The 19,999-nt window shown below is 48.7% G+C and overlaps 1 protein-coding gene across 1 annotated transcript in view; it reads right to left on the bottom strand.

Annotated features, from left to right (window-relative positions):
• The window catches only part of XPNPEP1 (X-prolyl aminopeptidase 1), a 32,567-nt gene extending 14,403 nt beyond the window's left edge, over positions 1 to 18,164 (bottom strand). The window contains exons 1-10 of the mRNA XM_087765230.1: positions 18,015 to 18,164; positions 16,607 to 16,702; positions 13,748 to 13,878; positions 7,972 to 8,035; positions 6,148 to 6,252; positions 5,753 to 5,845; positions 4,658 to 4,801; positions 4,172 to 4,267; positions 1,861 to 1,942; positions 701 to 911 (exon numbers count right to left, since the gene is read on the bottom strand). Coding sequence (XP_087621356.1) covers positions 701 to 911; positions 1,861 to 1,942; positions 4,172 to 4,267; positions 4,658 to 4,801; positions 5,753 to 5,845; positions 6,148 to 6,252; positions 7,972 to 8,035; positions 13,748 to 13,864 — 912 coding nt within the window. The 5' untranslated portion in view covers positions 13,865 to 13,878; positions 16,607 to 16,702; positions 18,015 to 18,164. The remainder of the gene's footprint in view (positions 1 to 700; positions 912 to 1,860; positions 1,943 to 4,171; positions 4,268 to 4,657; positions 4,802 to 5,752; positions 5,846 to 6,147; positions 6,253 to 7,971; positions 8,036 to 13,747; positions 13,879 to 16,606; positions 16,703 to 18,014) is intronic.
• Between the last annotated feature and the right edge of the window lie 1,835 nt (positions 18,165 to 19,999).

Here is a 19,999-nt window from a genome sequence, read left to right on the forward strand (position 1 = left end):
TTTCATGACTACTGGAATATTAGGTGAACTGCAGGACTGCCAGACAGTCAAGTTCAAGTACAAGGGTAAGATATAGCAAGTACAGCTGTACTGAAATTATTCTGATGCCACAACTGTCCCTTAGCAGATGCACTCATTGCATGGACAACCAGTCCCTGCAGCTTATCCGTGTCCTCACAAGGTTCCCTGCTGCTACAACTTTGTTGCCCTGTCCCACCCATCTTTGCTACCAGATGTCACATACTGCCTGATATCCGCAAGCCACTGAAATAAATAAGAGGAGCCATCTTCAGACGCTCAGATCAAGCCCAATGCCCCCTCCCGAAAGTCCTGCTCAACCTTCCTGCTTCAGTTTCTGCAAGCTTCCAGCTCTTACTGCTGGTCCACATGAGGCTGATGAATGACCCAAGTTCACCCTGCTCCCTCTCTCCCTCCCCTCTCTCACTGTACTTGTTTTATCTTAAGCCGACAATTCTTTGGGTAAATCGGCTTAGTGAGTTGGAAGGGCAGCTCCAGCAAGAGCAACCCCAGGATTAACAACCCCTCAATACCTCAGCATGGCTGGATCTGTTCCGCACAAGCTCCAGCCTGCATCATGCTTTGCAGAGGGGAAGCTGAGGCCAGCTGCCCTCATTAACACCGTTCCTGACCATGCTGAGCAGAGAGGAGAAAAGTATTTTTCCTTGCAAGGACCACTAACCTTTGGAACGGCCTCAGTCAGAGCATAGCTGGCTTTGTCACTGAGCCACACTTTCTCCTTGGGTGAGAGGCCTGCACCAACAGCCTGCAGCTCTGACAGGATAGATCCGTAGGGCATCACCTGGATTTTAAACTCAGGCTCCAAGGTGGAGTCGAGCTGTAAGTGCTCCCTCACAGCTGGGTCCATCATCCGGTCACCATCGATGAAGAGCCTGAGAAACAAAACGGACAGAGCAGATAGATGGGACCATATCTGACAGTGGCTGGAGTAAAGGAGGGAAGGAGAAACCATTCTGGTGACATTTCAGGGAAAAAGGAGTTTGTTAATTCTGCGCTATACTTTGTCCTATATTGTTTTAACCACTGGCCTTCACACAGATTTTGAAAGATGTACCACTCCACTGAGAGGAAAGGAGCTGATAGCACTTTTCTTTGTATGACACGTTCAAAATGGCTGCATCTTATCACTGCGCTTCAAGCAGGAGAGAGTAATAGAGGCAAATAATGGCCATTCTCTAATTTTTAAGGGCAACATCTGGAAATGGAAAAGCTACTGCTGTTCTAAATACCACATTGTTCTTACTTTCACTGAATTGGAAAGTTCTGCTGAACCATCACATACAACCTGTACTCACCCAGCCAGGTTTTCCCTCAGATGCATCTAGATACCAGCTTGGAGATGCCTGTAAAAGACTTGTACTTGCTGAGGCTCATTATACGGGGCAGTCACAGGAAAGAAGCCTTCTGCCATAAACCAGCCCTGAAACTTTTCTACACAGTCCCTGCAGTTTTGAAGTGACTCATCAATGACATTAGAGAAAAGTTTTCCAATGTCCAGGCCAGTGTTGGCTCTTACCCACATTTCAGCCAGGGCTCCGAGGGCCCTCCGCATTATCTCAGGGTGACAGACAGAGGGGTGAGCCATCATGCCCAAGGTCACCCAGCAAGTCAGCCGAGGTGCTGAGGAGTGCAGCAGAGCTCTTGGCTGCCTCTCTAGCTCTGATCAGGGGAATTAATTTCAATTAATGTTGAAAACAAAAGTGCTCAGAAAGGACATTAAAGCACCCGAGCGTAGGCGTTTTGAAAAGACAAATGCTTTGCTAGAACAGCTCTCCCACAGAAAAATGCATCTTGGGGGACAGAAGAGGGGAATACAAGCACCTGATTGTGTTCATTCCTATGACGGCGTATGCAAAAAACACAGGATTGTACTCAACATCAGAGCCTCGGAGGTTGAAAAGCCCTGGAAAATAAGAACGCCAAGAATCACAGTCCTGGTTCATCTTTTGCAACATTAGAGAAAGCCAAAAAGAATGTCAGCAAAACACAGTCAAGCAATGAATCTCCACCAGTGCAGGCTGTGGGTCCAGCTCCCACCCAGCTGTCCCACGTCCTGCTGCTTTTCTGGCAATCCTACGTTTTTGCCAGGAGATGGCACCAGAACTGCAGTTTAAACACTCCCATCGAGCAAGGAAATTGGGGTTTAACTTCTAAAGGAAGGCTGGCTTGGAAGAAAGCAGGTACAGACAAAAAAGAGAAGGACATATAAAAAAAAGTAGCGTTTGCCCCTTCTGGTCTGTGCAATGCAATAAAAGCCCACTTCTCAACAACCAGAAGACTTCAAAGTTACAAGTTATCATTTCATTCCAGCCCTTCTTTTGATACTTGAGGGAAGAGGGAGACACAACAGGCAAGACTAAAATACTCTAGAATGGCCTCTCGTTTGGGTGCCTCCAACATCTCAGATATAGATTGCAAAGTCTCAGGTTTTTTTCACACAGATTTTATCCCGTACAACTCCAGGCAAAGCCAAGAGGGGAAGTAGATGCTCGGCATCGCCAAACTCCTGAGTTTAGGGTCAAATAAAAACCCCAGGATATCCAATTAGCTGAAATGAATTACTCAAGGCAATAAGGCCAGCCAGCAGGACAGCTGGGAAAAGAACGAACATGCCCTAAATCACAACCCAGCACTGTATTCATCAAACTGTGCAAATTCTGCCATGAAAGTAAAAATAGAGTTTGATTCTCCCCAGGGAAGCCGTCGGTCACTTGAAAGCAGGAAAGAGCCACAAAACTCTTTACCGCATGGGTACAAACTTCCTCGCTCAGCCGACTCCCAATGCAGTAAGGACGCAACAGCCTCCTCTGTGGCTCTCTTTCTGTCCCCAGAAACTTGTCTGGAGTTTAATAAAGTGAATTGAATTAGATAAAATTAAAGGCAATTTGTCCCACTTCCCCATTTAGGATAGGAAATCAACCAGGCACCTGGCAATAAGCTTCTCTCATGACCTCCTCTGGTCCATCTTAAAATCCTTGATTCATAACCAAGCGTGACTTTGCTGGAGACATTTAATCTGAAACCACCTCAGGGCACCAATTTATCATTAATTTAATTGGAGATGCGCCTGAAAAGGTGAGACACACAATCTCTGCTCACGCAGGCCTCCCCAGGGAGGAGTCCTATTCACTACTCTCAGAAGTACCTCTTTCATGAAACAAGCTCTTTGCTCAGTGTCCCAGATCCAGGAGAGCCCACAGACCTCAGCAAGCTGGCTTCTCCCAGCACCAGAGACGTTGCGCTGGCAGCGCTGGAGATAGGAACACACCACCTTCATTTCTACCTTTTCAGATCAGGCACGGGCCACAGGCATTAGCAGCACTCACACCCTGCCAGCGCTATGTTCCCACTGCACCAGTCTCCGCACTGGTGATTTCTGCACAAAGGATACACGGCACTAGTAACAACAGTCCTGGGGAAACCACTGCTGTTTCTGGCCTTTCTCCCTTCCTACACACTGGGCTGGGAGCCAGGGTGTGGAGACCTAGTCATCCTGGGGCCCCCAACACAGAGGGGACTCTCTAGTGGGACCCTGGGTTGAAATGATCTGGAAATACAAGTTGAGCCCTGACTTACTTGTTTTAACCAAAGCATTTGCCAAACATGGAGACATAGAGACTGACTTAAGAAGTCGTGACAATTAGGAAGATTACTGTGAATGCCGTGTACCCCACCCTTGCCTTATGTATACAAAGCCACATGTTGCATTGCTTTGTTTATAGCCCAGCCTCCACAGCAGCAAACAGTCTCCATCTTCCCATAGGGTGAGGCAGCATCAGGCTATTTTACAGCCAGAAAATCTCACAGGTCTTTTTTTTTCCCCTTCAAACTGCCTCAGGCTTTATATATAACCTTCCTTTCCTTTTGCCTGGGCTGTTTTCAAAGGTGGTGATTTGCTGCATTTCCTGGGCCAAAAACGTACTCAGGAGCTGCACTGGTGTAACAAGGCACTGAGCAGAAATACAGGCTCGCTGTTTGTGACCTGTTATCGCCACTGCACTTGATACAAGTTAATCGACCTCTAACAAACGTGTTGGCTGTCCTAAGTGCCTCTTACAGGGTTCTTCCTTTCCAAGGCAGGAAGGACAATTATTTTGTAGGAAGAACTGAGAAAGGAGATGCAAAGACTTACATGCTACTTCATCCAAGGCCGTTACCACAAACCACAGGACTTTCCTCTCAGCCATTTTTGAGCGGAGGGCTACAATTTTGTCTCTCCAGCTGACCCCTGCAAAACACAAAATGAAAAGCTACAGCCACCAGCTTTACTGGGCATGATGACATAACCACAGATCAACGCACTGGATTCTGGAGGTACCCAAAACACACTGTGCTTGTGCTCCTCACTCCTTTCTAATAACTGATACGAACTATCTCAAACGAGCCACCCTCCAGACATCCATGGTTTTGTTTTGAAGTTTTCTAGCCTCTAGCAAATGGTTATTTGAAGTTCTGAGGACAAAGGGGTCATTAGGTGAGGTCTAATCACCTTCTTGACCTGTTCACAGTGGACTGTATTGCACTGCAGTAGTGTTTTTCTAACTACTTCGGAAGAGGAAAGCAAAGGGGGATAGAGCAGTAGTAACAGTCCCTGTCTATTGGGAGTTAAGCTTCTCACCTGTGTAACTCAGGTTTAGTGTGATGAGAGGCTTGCAGGGGCGCTGAGGACAGTCTGTCCAGATTGTATCAATCAGGTTTTCTTTGACAGGCACAAGGTCATGGCCAGCACTTCTCAAGGCTTTGGACATCCTCTTCCACTGGTCTGCCAAAGGGAAAAGAGACAAGAGCAATGGCTTTAAAGAACACACGCTGGTTCAACAATGGCCCCATTCACAAGGGGCAAACTCAAGAGTCTGAGTCTCCTCGTTTCCTTCCAGCCTCTCCTTCTTCCCATTCCCTTAAAAAACAAAGCAAAAGCTATTGCAATTACAGTTCCACAAACGCAGCCATTACAGTCAGCAGCAGGTACAGAACCTTGCAGCCCTGGAGCCTCATGCTTGAGCTGAAGAAGAACTGCTCCAGCTGGGAGACAGAAGTCACTGGAAGAAGCCATCCCAGAGGCTGCCAGAAGGGTGTCCTCTGCCCCAGCACAGAACTATGCTAGATCTAAGCTAGGCAAGAGATAAGATGGGCTTCCACACCGTCAAAAGACTGATCCTTAGCCCATGTGAATCAAGCAAATGTCTCCCCTTGCCTCCAGTGACTGTTGGATTGGGCCCCATGTTCTGAAGCATGAGTAGATGGATACTTGTTCATTTGATATAAATGGTACCTCTCCAGGAATGTGCTTCCTACAGGGCAAGCTGCAGAGATGCCAAGACCACCAAGCAGGAGTAGCAGCATGAGTTTTGCCTGGGTGTTCTGGCTCACATGCTGGCCAAGGCATTCAGCAACTTTGTACTGAAGTGCCCGTGACAAGCCACAGCACAGACAAAAGGAGGTGGATCGGGAGTCTGCTTTTCAGGTAAGGTCACTGCAAGCCCAGAGAGTAGTTCTCATCCTTTGTGTTTTGGAGTCAATGCACTGCTGTGGAGCTCTCATAATACACGCCTAAAACCAAAATCCAACCTGTTTTGCTTAACAGTTTAACCCACCACCCCATCTGGGCTGAAACACTGTTAGCTACATACCATCACACAATAGCTTAGCCAGAGAAGCAAGGAAGCAAAATCTAGCTACCCAACCCACAGTTATAAAAGAAAGTAAAACCAACCAGCTGGAATAATGAAAGGGTCCACTCCCACCTTCGAGCCTTCTGGGAGGACACTCACTAGCCAATCCTCCTGAGTTGGTGTATCTTTCAGACCTCCATGGATTTAAAAAAAAAGAAAAAAAGAGGTTCAAAGAAGCAGTCACACTGAAGCATTCCCACACTATCCAAAAGGTCCAAGCTAACGCATCAGATACATCTACTAGTGACTGTCTAGACCCAGGGGCAAGAAGAGTCACAGGACACTAAAGCAGGAGCAGCAGTCTATCCAAGACGTCCCTAAGCCCCTGCATGATGGGTTATCCCTACAGCCCAAGCTATAACATGGGCAAAGCAACCACATAGCCTGTGATTGTTCTCTGTTTATCAGTGGAGCAGTATCCCAGCCTCCCGCGTACCCATTTTCATGAGTGTCCAGTTGTTATCCATTTGATGTGCAGCTTGCAGGAAGTAGCGTCCATCTGTCCACATGGCTGCATGCTGTTCAGTTACTATGGCAGTACCTAGGCAGGAAGGCAGAAAGATGTGGTGATTTAGAGATGGGCAGCCACCATGCAGAGACACAGACAGCAGGGGGAGCATTTGAAATGCACCCCAATTCTCCAAAAGGCAGCTCTGCTCGCTGTTCAAAAGTTAGTCCAGTTTCAGTGGAGATATTCACTGTTTCCCCTGCACAACCTTCCAAATCCTATCAGAGACAGTATACACAAGGATGCAGCTTAATGAATTGCCTCAGATGAATTCAACTTAAGCATATCTCAGGCAGTCAATGGGTAAATGGGGCTTTCCAAACCTTCTGTAACAGACTGGTCTCCACTTGGCTGTTGTCACAGTAACACACACTGTACATCCCCGTACTCCATCCCATCTTCTTACAGGGAGGAAACCTGGGCTCTGGCCATCCACAAGAAACAGCTGTTACTAGGCTAGCGGACATAGGTATCACTCCCAGCTGTCAGCTGCACCCCTTTCCCAAATGTTACAGCTCTAGCAGAGATGGCTGAACAGGAAGTATGAACATAAACTTCTGCTGGTTTCAGTGTCTGTCCCATTCCACTGACTCCAGATGGAGGGATGCAAGCAGACAGCTGAGGGGCAGTGACATCTCAGCAAGGCTCTCTAGCTGCTTGCCCTTGGCGATTCAAAAAAAAAAAAAAAAACCAAAACCATGGCACAAACAGAAACCAAGTCTTTTGAGTATCTGCATCTTGACCATACTCTGTCACCAGAAACTGAAGCCCAGATTAGCAGAGCAGAGTTTCCAAATATGAATTCATTGTCTTCTACCAAACTCCTCCAACACAGACCCCATTTTAAGCTGCTTCAGCCTGAAAAGATGAAACAAGAAACACAAGGTGAGCCCCTGTGTGAAACCTCACTGATTCGCTGAGCGCTAGGCTGGGAACACAGACTTTCCAAGTACATAACAAGGGCCCAAAATAGAGAGAAAGGTTATGAAGAGGCCATGCAGAAGGCATGAAATTAATACACAATTCATGTTATCCATTAACAGCAGCCCATGGCCCTGGATTTATTACCTTCCACATGAGGTCCCAGAGTAGTTCATAGGAACCGACAAATGGACCCTCCAAACACATAGGCAGCAATATTTATTAAATCAATTTACAATTGCGGGGGGAAAAGATCTCAATAGACTAAAGTGACTTTCCAACAATCACACAGCAGAGTAAGTTGCAGAGCTTAGGGTACAGCTAGGGTAAAAACTAGGTCTTTTGAAACACAGACCTATCCTACAGCCAAGAAAACATCCTGTCTCGGCAAGATAAGCAAACTTTTCCACAGTGTTCCGTTTCCAAATGCAGTGTTTCTGGCCCTGGCTCTGTTTAAAGAGAAAGGCTAGCTAAAGTCCATCTACTATTCACCCAGCCCAAACGGGCAATGTAAAAATCTGTTCGTACTGGCTGCACATCAAAAGAAATGACCATAGGTTACAAGCACCACATTAAAGAGTTAACAGGATTTTACTTTACGAGAGGTTCATTCAGGGGTGAAACATTTTCTGAAAACTTGTTATTGCGCTGATATTACATAATTCCAGTGGGCAGCCAAGACATAATTCTGCAGATGCTGAAATGGGAAGAAAACAGTCCAAACAAGCTGGATAGGTTTCCTTTTCCATCCTGCCTCTATGCCACGAACAAGACTATTTCTTTACAGGGGAACTATCTACATTAGCGAGAACCCAAGTTCTGGAAAGGTACCTGCAGAGCCATCAAATCCAGAGATGAACGCCCGTCTGCAATCACAGGGTGCAATGTACTCGCTCTAGAAAACAAAAGAGGCAGCAATTATTTATAGCAGCAGAGAAAAAAAAAAAAATCAGCTGATGACAAATACTTTGATAAGCTTTTTTCCTAAAGGCCGCCACAGAGAGAAAGAAATGAGTTAAAAAATCCTGGGCTCTACTCCACTGGAACATTTAATCATCTGTGATTATATTGTATTTATGTCCAACTGCTTTTTTTCTTTTTTTTAAGCTGCAGCACTTTTCTCCCACAAACGTCTGTAAACACTGAAGTGCTTCAGAGTTTGCAGATGTTTATTTCACACTCAGCCTCCCCTTTGGACAACAAACAAATGCTGCCTTTGAAGCTGCAATGTGAAAGGAAAAGAAACCAGAAGCACCCCTTGATCTTGGAGACCAGAGTAATCACGCATAAAATCTGTAAAATTCACTATCTCCAGTGAAGTCCCCTCACTGGCATTTATAAGAATTCCTTTAAGACTTTCTTTTCCACAACAATGACATTGAAAGAAAATCAAGGTGGTAAAACTGTAAAAACTTTAACTCTTGGGACGTTTCACAATTAGATGCTGATCCTCTCACTTCTTCCTTGCCTACTCAAAACCCAAATACACTAGAAACCACCAGACCATGGTTTGGTGGGTGAAAGGGAATCAAAGACTACTAGTCCAGCCTCATCCCAAACCCATCACAACCTGTGTTTGTGGACACATCTGTTGGCAGCATTACAGAAGAGCCTGAGAATGCACAGATACCCGACATCCACAGGGGCTGCCAAAATTAAAAGAACAACTGTACCTTGAAACGGCCCACACACCATTTTTATGGGATCCCATTCTGGCAAGTTCAGAGATCAGAACTGCTGAGTAGGCCTGTTAATTAACTAGCACAACTCAGCAAATCAGCTTAATCCAGGCTGACAGCGCTGATGTTTGAGCTGCAAAACCCCTGGATTTGTACCTTACAAATGGTCTGAAGCCAAAGTCTGTTCCTGTGCCCATAAAGTCTCTCTGCACCCAGCTGTGCTGTGGCAAAAGAAAAATTTTAGGGACTGTGCTGAGAAATCACAGCCCAGTTCTCAGGTGGTTTTAGTTCCTACTGTGATAGATACTGCGTTTCCCTGTCTCTGGCCAGGGCTATTTAAAAATCACCTGATGGTTAGAAAATACTCCCTTCAAATCTGTTACTCTTCACTGTTCTAAAGAAGGCAGAGGGTTCAAAGCACAGGAGTGAGTGAGAAGCACAAATCACAGCACCTGGGACCAACTCTTTACTTCTGCTCCCAATCACCCCACGATCAAAATCCCTCCAGAACAGCTATGTCTCTTCCCTCCTGGGAGACGCCCTAGGCAGCAGCTACCAACCATTCACCACTACTGTTTTGAAACTGAGCCTTGGGACAGCAAAACCCATGGCCCAAAAGAGGATCTGGCCGAGTGGCTTTTGCTCCCGATTGCCGGGGAAGATTCCTGGAGTATGCTCCCAAAAAATCCTCTATTTTATCCAACCACTAATGAAAGTTGGCAGAAATGAGGTGGGTATTGAGATCACGGGTGCCCTCATCTCTGAGCCAGTCCAGTTCCCTGTGCCTCTTCCTGTCCAGCCCCACAGATCCCACAGGGCTGTGACATATGCTCAGCAGCTGTGGGGAGGAGAGGGGTCAGGATACCCACCTCGGGGAGGAACAACTGTCCTCTGCACACTTCTAGCTGATGGGGTAGATCTGCCTCAGCCCACCACAGCATCACCATCACCACTAACCCCCTTTAAAATAACGACAGAGGCATTAGGAGATAGAGAGGACAAAGTCATTCAGGGAACGGAATCAAGTGCCTGCTTCCCCAGTTGCCTGTCTCATAGCAGCAGGACAGAACGTGAAGGCAGAGTGATGCCAGACCTGAGGAGGATTCCCCATTTCAACATTTCCTAACGACTATTCAGCCTGTTGACTGCTACAACGCCCCCTCTCCTACGCTTATCAGCTCAAAGATGGGACACCATCTCCCAGGGTCTGACGCCTGAAGGGGATGCTGGAAATTTCCCATTGGGGATCATGTCACTAAGTACATCTCAAATCAGACCAGTGATTTCTCTTCCCTCTCCCTTGACCAACGCAGCAGAGACTACAGGCTAGTTTGCTTGTGCAGACAAGCAATCTCACATTCGTAGGAAGGGTTAACACCAAGCTAGCTGCATTAACAGCACAGAACAGTGAAATGGATTAAAGCAATTTTTAAAAAAATATCTAAAAAGAAAAAAAGAAGTCTATCAGTTTTAGATCTGGTAAAAGCTGACCTAAACTAACAAAGACCTTGACTGTGTGGGAAATACCTCATGCTGTCCCATTCACAGACAAATCCAGGGAATGTTTTAAGAGTTTATAATGAGGCAGATGGGCTTTAAAAGGGAGCACGAGGGATCTGGAGGGGAACATGGTTCATTCATCTGTCAGTCTGAATTCTTGCACACCCACCTGTTCTGTTCCATGCAGCAACCCCCACTGAGCAAAGATGAGCCCATGTTTTGCATGAGCTAAAATTACAAGGGGAACACCTGCGTACGCCACACAAAGTACAGGTCACAGCACAGTCAGAACAAGGTATTTCCCTGGGGCTTGTCTTGTAGCTCCGATGGCCTTCAACCTGGCCCTCCTCAGGCCTTTCATGTCTGCTTTCCACCACACCTGTCAGTCCTTGACACACAGACAAAACTGGGGACTGCATCACAGAAACTCTCAGCTAAGCCAGGAAGAACCCCAAAAAATCAGTGGTGCTTGTCACCAGAGCCTGCACGGTTGGGCCATTACCATGTTAGAGCTTTTTCTATCCTATGTCAACCAAAATCAGCAATGAAAAGTGCAGCTTGCTGCCCTTAGAGCTATGACACTGATGCCATTAAAGAACAAACACTGCTGTGTTCTTGGAGGGAGGTCGGTATTCACTGCCAAAAACTTAACTGCATTGGTAAGATCTGGAACAGGTCAGTGCAACCTGTGCACAAGTCGTCTCTTGCTTTATAACCCTGCTGGTTCCTCAGCTCAGAACAAGCGTGTGTCAGAGGAGCCAGCCCTGAGCAGAAGACAGCATCTCTGCCAACCCAAACATGGGGCCCTGAGCTGGGCAGGTGCTTCCTTGATGTGGAAGACCAGCCAGATCTGACCAAATTTGTTTTCACTGAGTCAAGGCCTAGGGGTGGAAGCCAGCCCCAGTTAAGCTGTAACTGGCTCCAAACCCAAGCTCTAATCCAAACATCATTCCCTCCCATTAAGAAGAAAGCTCCTCCAATCTCTGAATATTCCCATATGGGCAAACTCCAGATTCGATGTAAACTGGGTGACTCAACAGAAAAATGCAATACCACTGCAATACCCCAAAAGCTCAGACAGGCATTTTTAACCAAACCACAAAGGGCTTAGGTGCCTCATTCCCAAAAGCATGGCATTTCACCCCTGCATGATCCTTGGACACCTCCAGCCAGAAGATCCACCCAACATTCATGAAAGGAAGCGGGGTTCTTTGTATGGACTTCAGCCCACTTTTGGCTGGGACTGCTCTCCTTTCTCACCAGCCTTTGGACGACCCAGGTCCCCAAGGAAACAGTCCATTTCTTCTGACTTCTTATCACCAGCATCAAAAGTTTCAAAAATCAAAGCAGCCAACATTCAGGGCTGGCTGCAAGAGCCACAAATCCAAGGTATTATCAGCTTTGGTTAAGCCAGAGACAGAGCCAACTGTGATTGAGAAGCTCTGCAAGACTTTCAGCTCCTTACACAACTGAGCATGGAAAGCAAAGGATACAACTGGTGGCAAGCCTCCTGGTAGCAAGCCTTCTGCCAGTATTATAACCTAAGCCTTCTAGCCTTGGCAGAAAAACCAATATTAAAAGCATCACAGAGCTCAGAGTTCAAACATTCCCAGTGTTACAAAGAGAAATTAGTCAGCAAGTTGCAGCATCGGAGTGTATCAGCACCAGTCCAATTCAGGGCTTCCTTTGCAACCTAGAAGGGAATAAAGTTTCCCCCAATCTAAACCCTGTGTCAACACCACAGGAGGGAAAGCCCTCTTTGTCAACAAGCTCTCTGATGTGGATCCCAGGACAGCCTCAGGAACAGCTGAGAGAGGCAAGGACAGCAATAAGTAGCTTGGGCTGTGGGGAGGAAATGGCTCGAGCCACCAGAAGCTTGGGTACCATTAAACCACAGTCTTCTGAGTCATGGAGGGAGCTGCCTAAGAGCAACATCTGACTGCAGGGCTGTAAAGTTCTTATTTGCGCACAGGAAACAAACCCTTGCCTGGAACGTGGGGAAGCTGCAAATCTCAGCTCATCACAATTTACCTGGAATCAGTAAGCCTGTTCTGGGATCGACAGGTTTCCGCCAATGCCTAAAATTGCACCAATTCCCAAACCTCACAGACAAAATCCTGCACTAGCTAGTCAGCAGGCGCCAGAATCAGCAGCTTTTAGTAATCATTTCCATTCAGATAGATTCGCTCTGCAGAGAAACCTGACCAACTCGCCTGGCAGGAAATAGCAACATGGGGTTCTCTGCTTAACTGCACTCTGTCAAGGAAAAGAAAGCAACAGAAAAACCCAGAAGTCCTGAGGGTCACATTCTTCAACTCACATGACAGCATTTAACGTCTAGTGAAATGAAACCAGAGTTATATATGGACAGAGGCAGCTTGAGGCAGGAATGCAGCAGACAATAGCAGCTGCAGAAAACGCCTTCCCTCTACCTGCCCAAGTTTGGATCTCCCTAAGAGGAAACACGATGCTGCACATATGGTCCCAGGGCACAGGCAAGTCTGGACCCAGCTCACCCCAATGCTAAGCCAAGGGCAAAGGTTCTGATTCAGTTGCATTTTGCTCTCATGCACCCTGGGGTAAAAGGGAGCTTTGGGTGTGAGCCAGGAAAGCTTCAGGTCTTTCGTTTCCTGAAAATGGCTGAGGAGGGAAAAACCCTTGGCAGTTCTTGGGTCTCCTAACAGAGCGAATAGAAGAGTGAAACTAGCATATGAGCAGGCAGGAGAGGTAAAAGGCAGTTCAGTAATTTAAAATTAATGTCACGGACTACAAAAATCTTAACGGTAGAAGCAGCACACAACACACTTACTGCCACGGGTTACCACCCTGGGCCCAGACTTCCCTCCTGTCTTTAGCACACAGAACAAGCTGATGCAGAGCAGCGTTGAAAGGGAAATGTCGTTGTGGCCTGTTCCTTCCCTGCCGTTCCAAAAGCCCCTCTGCATGGGACCTGAAGGGCTTTAGCATAAGGCAGCAAATTCCAGCAAGAACTGGATCTAGCAAAGGGGAAGCTCTGCAACTAATCCTTCACCACCTCACTTAAGAGCATACATTGATCAGGAGGTGCTAATGGGGAAAGCCCAGATAATGCCTTTTCCTCCCCCAGCAAACCCATTCTTCCCAACAGCCAGGATGGGGACAGCAAGTGCTCTGGCAAGCTCCCTTTTTTGCAGCGTGAGCTCCCTGGAGACAATCTGATGAGAAGGTGCTGGTGGAACATCCACGCTGATTTGTTACAAGAACATAAAAACCTCAGTCTCCTGAATAGACTCCAGAAACTTTTTTCAGCATGATGTTTCTCAGGTTACCCAGGCTTTTATGCTAGAACCATTAAAGCGAGTGAACAAAGGATGATTTTAGTTATCCCTGGCTTTTATTTTTTGCAAGGAAGGAAAGTGCAATCATTTCCGTAATCCATCCATCCATACCTGGTGGGCATCTCCAGAGGGCACTATGTAGGCTTGGATAGGCTCCTGGACATACTTGGGACTCTTCATCACCTGCCGCAGTTGCTTCAGCAGCTCTGTTGTAATTTTTGGACTCATCTTCCTACCTGCAACTAAAACAAAGCACAGAACTTCAGAGCTTCTCCAGCTGTCCCGGACCACTCACACGCACAGGCTGGAGGCCGTCACCACTGGAAACTCCCCTTGAGGACAACTGTGCCAATGTCACCCCTCTCAGCCCAGAATTTCTCCTGTCTTGTCACTTCACTCATGTTCCTTGAGAATGAGGGATCAGGTTGAGGCCAGAGAGTCAAAGCTGGTCTATCCTGTAAAGGACCTTTCCCACCTGGTGAAAGACTGGCACACCCAGTGGTGATACACACCAGCTTAACACACTTGCCAACCCCTTTTGCATGTGGACAGCACCAGGAACCATAGCACCTCAGACATGCCCTGTGACAGCCAGGAAAGGTCTTGGCATGTGATGTTGATGGTCCCAAGCACCCACAGATCAGAAGAAGCCCCACCAGTCACATGTACAGAGAGAAACTTTCAGTCTTTTCACTCTTGGGGCAGAGATACTGTGGCTTATATGCCACAGGACCACAGGCTGCTGGGAGAACAAGCCATGCACGTCAGGAACTCAGAAATGGACAAGTTAAGAATGCAATTTTTAGAAGTTTCACTATAGCCCAGGGTTGCATAGTGGCTTGGTGACCAGCTTAATTCAGACAAAAGAAATCTACTCCCAAGGACATACACAGGGATGCGTTCACTGGCCATATTCACCTCTGGGCTTGATGTTAGTTCACCTAACAAGAACACAGCTATAACAGGAGGAACCGCCCGTTGAGCTTGCACAAGTGACTGCCAGGGGACAACTAGGGAGGTTTAAATGAACCTTCTCTAAAGACCTTTGGCAAATGCTCTGCAGATCTCAGCTGGTGTCAGGCAGGCAGGGGTGGGGAACAGGCTGGATGGAAGACAGCAGATCAGATGGGAAAACAAGGGCACGGGCTAATCACCCTCCCTTGCTGTGGTTCTGCAATGGATGTATCTTTGGCATTGCAGTGAAAACCAGCCTCTCAATTTGCTACCCAGAAACCGTCAATAGCAGGGGCCTGCTGTGAGCACCACGCACAGTGACGCATCAGGCCATGCTGCTGTGCTGGCAGGAGCGAAGGCTGCAGTGGAAGGCACCAGCTGACTGCAGAGGATGTTCAAGCTGTGGGGAAGGCCTGGCCTGAAAGCCTATGAAAATCAAGTAACCTGAACCTCTTTCAGAGGTTCTCTCCATCTTTTCTTCACTCACATCTCCAAAGGGTGCCCAAAGTGGGATAATCCCCTTCCCAGTTCTCTACCCGTTCCTTTCACATTTTTAAGAACATGCTGCGATCTTACAACTTTAACGCTGTCACTTTCCAGGGCAAGGTGGGTAGGCTCCGTGCTGCTTGAATGCCATGCTATGCAGTATTTTATTCTGACCCGTTCATTTCACAGCTCATTTCACAGCCATGTCCACAAACAGACCATAGATGGGAGAAGAAAATAGCATGCAAGTCTCAAACATTTTTTGCTTATCCAGGCACTTATCCTGTTTACACATCAGTAACTACAAGGTGCTCCAAGCGACATTACAGCCTTATGCCAGAACACAATAAAGCACGGTCCCTGCCCTGTGATGTCTGCCATTTAAATGGGAAGGCAGAAAACCTACCTCCATTTCACAAGCCATAGGAAGACATGATTTGACCAAGGTCACACAGCAGCACCATGACCAAGATCTGAAGCACTCAGGTGTAAAAATCTCAACCCAAGACCACCATTCACACATCTCATCACAGGAAGTTTGCAGCACACCAGACTTCTGTGTGACTAACTGTCTGCCCATGGGTACACTGTGTTTTAAAACCCAGACCAGAAGAAGCAAATTAAGCTCAAAAGGCACCATACACTAAATCCTCGAATTGGTATCTTGATTCCAGTGCCTTCGCTGGGATTAGAGTACGCCTCATATTTATTTCCAGGACAAATTTCATCATTTTATACAGTGTTTGCAAGCTACACTGAACTTTATTATACTGTGATTGTTTCTCTCTGTCCTCTGTAACAAGCTGCTGTAACATTCTATAATATTGCTGCTGATTTATGTTCAGACAGAGGAAAAACACAAAGGAGAGAGAGCAACGACATAGCAACTAGCCAGCAGAAAAGAATCTCTTTCTACAAACTCATAAGGACACAGCTTCCTTTCTTGACCTATGCTTTGTCTCCAGGAGCCCGAAAGTCTCATTTAAATACGCAAGGAATGACAAGGCTTTGCCTTTTAATAAAGCTCCTTGCTGACAAGCCACAGTTTTCTTAGCAAGCAAGAGATTCTCTCAAGGACAAAAAAAAATCATTTGAAAAGTACTCTCTACTGTTGAAAGATTTGCTTGCAATATTAAAAACACAACTAAGCTCTAGCTTAACTCCAAAACTCCTGTTAAGGAGGACATCTATTTCAGGTAACCTCTACAGTATAAGAAATCATTTTAAAAAAATCCTCCACAAACTTTCCAATAAAATTGCCTTCAACTTCCAGAGAAAGGGAAGCTAGTTTCTCCCACATCTTTGGTAGTCATTTATTCTGGTCCCCCTATAATCTTTAACAGGTGACCTTTCCTTTCTTGGCCATAATTATAAGCCTCTACAAAGTTAAAATAGCTTCTCTACCATTATTTAATCACTCCAGTGATTAAAACCAAACACAGCTGAAATGAAGGTAGTGGATTTAGCAGTGTAAGAAACAGTCCCATTCCCTGCCCTAACTTTTTCAAAGGTATCAGACTGCTGTGTTACCTGCCTCTGTAGTTCCCCACGTCTGGACGCTTCTTGCCTCTGCTCACATGAAATACCACTCAGCTCTTTGCTTGGCCTTCATAAGCTCCACTGTGCCTGAGAGAGCAAAGGGCAAAACTGAAACGACTAACAAACTTTGCCCCCCATAAAACATTGTCATCCCCCAGCAAAGAGCTTAAAATGCATTAACACTACGTTCCACTGGCAAGATTAGAGATGGACTGAGGGTGAACCATGGGGGAGCAGGGAGCATCATGGGCTAGGCATTTACTTCTCAAGACTTACGATTAAATCTTGCAAGCGTGTGCTCTTTTATACCAATTTGTTTTCACAATCATTCTGTCAGAGGCCACTCCTCGCTTTACAGATAGGGAAAGCAAGGCGCAGCAGAAGCAACATGCAAAGTATCACTGCAGTTTGATGGCAGTCAGAGTTGGATTCCAAAATCTGTCACTGTCCAGACATAGATTATCTATACCTCACTCAGACCACAGGAGTCAGTTCTCCAAGAGCCCAGGCAGATCCTGCCTGGACAGCATCTCCATCAGACACACGAGGCAAAGAGCAACGAAAATGCTGCCAGAGGAACCAGACACCTCCTCATGTCTCCCACACGCACACAGAGTGATGGGCTGCTGCAATCCCAGGCGCCAGCAATGGCGAGGGTGGGGGACACCAGGCCCACCGTGTCAGGGCATGCGTCAGGGCCACGGCGGGGAAGGGAGGCGAGGCCAGGAGGTCCGGCTACGTCTGGGTCTGCCCGTGGCTGCTGTGTTAGACCACCCTGAAGATTTATGTCCAGTTGCTTCAGATACGCTTATCCTTCTGGTAATTTGTTTTCTCTTTTATGAATAAACTTGTTCAAAATAAGCATGTAAGCTTGTATTTTCAGGAACCAGCGACACCACCTCAAAACCAGGCCTCCCTGGCCTGGCCTGGCTGCATGCAGGGCAGCCCAAACACTCGCAGCCGTGCACTGAGGCACCACAAACCCCACCGCTGCACCCCAAAACTCACCAAACACCCAGCCGGGCCTGCTCCCTGAGCCAAAAGCCTCCCCCGGCCCCACAGGGCTGACAGGGACACTTGGGCCTGGGCACTCCGACCGGGCCCGGCTGACAGGGCCTGGACACCCGGCCTGGGCACCCGGAGCGGGCCTGGCTGACAGGGCCTGGACACCCTGACAGGGCCTGGACACCCGGCCTGGGCACCCCGACTGGGCCAGGCTGACAGGGCCTGGACACCCTGACAGGGCCTGGACACCCGGCCTGGGCACCCGGACGGGGCCCGGCTGACAGGGCCGGCGGGGGAGGCCGGGCCCAGGCCGTGCCCCCACGTCCATGTAACGCTCTCCGCCATGAACCCTGCAGCACCCACCCGGGCCTGCCCCCGCCCCGCCGCTCCTCACCTGCCGCCGTCCCGCCCGCCGTCCGCCGCCGCCGCGACGTCAGCGCCCACGTGGGCCGCCGCGGCCACCCGCCGCTGACGTCGCGCCGGACGTCACGGGGGAGCCGGCGGCGCGAGGCGGGGGAGGTGCGGAGCGGGATGAGAACCGGGAGCGGGACCGCCTCCGGGCCGGCACCGGGCACCGCGCCCCGGCACCCCGCCCCGGCGGCCCCCAGCCCGGCGCGGTCCCCGCTGGGGGCCGCTCCGTCCTCCGGGAGGGGCGGGCCAGCGAGCCGCTGGGGAGCCCAGGGCGGGCCGGGGGTGCTGCAAGCGACGGGAAGCGTCGGCGTTTGGCGGCTGCCGGTGCCTCCCCCGGGGGAAAAAGCGGAGCGAATCGCCTGGCCTCGGTCTGCGCTGCCTCTGTGATCCGCTTCGCTCTTAACCCTCCGAATATGCTGTCTGGAGGGGGGATTTGGGGCCGCCCGGCGAGGCCCGGCTCCTCTCCCTCCTCCCCCCGTCAGCCGGGGGTGTTTCAGAGCTGCCCCAGGCCCGGGGAGAGGGGGCCGGGGCAGGGCCGGGGGCTCACTGCTCCCCCAGCACGGAGCCGACGGGCTTTGGGTGCCCCCAGCCTGCTTGGTGCTGAGCACAGCTCCGGGAAAATGTCGCTCCCCGTTACTTTGCTTAAAGCCTCAGCAGGAAAGGTACCATCTACTGCTCAAGATAAATCACCGTCAGTTTTCTGCTTGGAAGGAAGGAGGGTGGTATTTATAACAACAGTGAGTGCAACTGTTGTAAAATCTGGCCATTTGCCATGCGTGCTCCCTAATGAAAATAGCTTCCACCACTCTCCTCTGCCCCTGGCAGTTTTTTACAGGTGGGCTATAAGTCAACCCTATTGACAAAAACAGGAGGCTGTTACAGAAATGCAGAAGCGAGAAGATCACCCCCAAGAAAGGCTACAACAAAAGCAAAAAAACTGCTTTGTAGCTGCGTCCAGGCTGGAGGGGTTTGCTTGCCCGCACGCTGTGACAGTGCTGCAGCCACCCCTCTTCCATGGGGTTCATCACTGCACCCAATGTAACCGTGACTCCGCAGAGGATGAAGAGAGGAGGAAAATGTGGCGTTCACTGGGACCCATCTTAGTTCAGGGCCTCCCGTGCATCCTGGGGACTTGTTAGGAGAGGAGATGCTGAGCTGGATGCGTGGTGCTCAGGACCAGGCCCTTAAAGATGCACAAACTGGGTGCTCTACCTGGCATCCCACTGGGAGGGGAAAACAGTGTGGGTGCATGGCCAGCTCATGAAATCAGTCCCTGGGCCTCAGTCTGCATGCATTTTTCCAGAGGAGAAAAAGCGCAGCCAGACGCTGCTCTGCCCTTCCTCCTTCCTCTCCCTCAGTCCATACCAATGCTGTAGCCCACAGACCTTTACCTACAAACTGCCAAACATTTGCTGCTGCATCAAGTGAGCCAACACGAGCCAGGCTTTTACTAAACCACCTGGGTCCCCCCACCTATTCATGTATTTCCAGGGGAAGCATGAAGCAAAAACAGGATGAGAGAAATGTAGAGTAATTCAGGGGGGAAGAGGCTTTTGGAGGTCTCTAGTCCAACCCCATGCTAAAAGCAAGACCACCTTCAAAGCTAGAGCACGTTGCTTAGGGAGTGTCCTGCTGGGTTTTGAGTATCTCCAAGAAAGGAGAAGCACAGCCACCCTGGGCAGGCCGTGCTAGTGCTGACAACCCTGGAGCAAAAAGGTTTATTCCTGATAACCAAGCAGAATTTCCTCATTGCCCTTGCCCTTTCGCTGTGCACATCTGGAAAGGGTCTGGCTCCCTCTTCTCTCTGACTGTTCTCCAGGCTGAGCAATTCCAGCTCCCCTGCAGCCCCAAATCCTGTAGCCAGCCCCGGCCAGCAACTGCCGCCCTCTGCAGCTCTCCACATCGCAGAGCTCTGTCTTATACATCTCTGGAGTAAAATCTAGGGCATAACACAGCACAGCAAAACTT

The sequence above is a fragment of the Nipponia nippon genome, unplaced genomic scaffold (assembly GCF_047370975.1).
Source record: "Nipponia nippon isolate SJK-2023a ecotype South Korea unplaced genomic scaffold, ASM4737097v1 scaffold_3, whole genome shotgun sequence".
Classification (NCBI taxonomy): Eukaryota; Metazoa; Chordata; class Aves; order Pelecaniformes; family Threskiornithidae; genus Nipponia; species Nipponia nippon.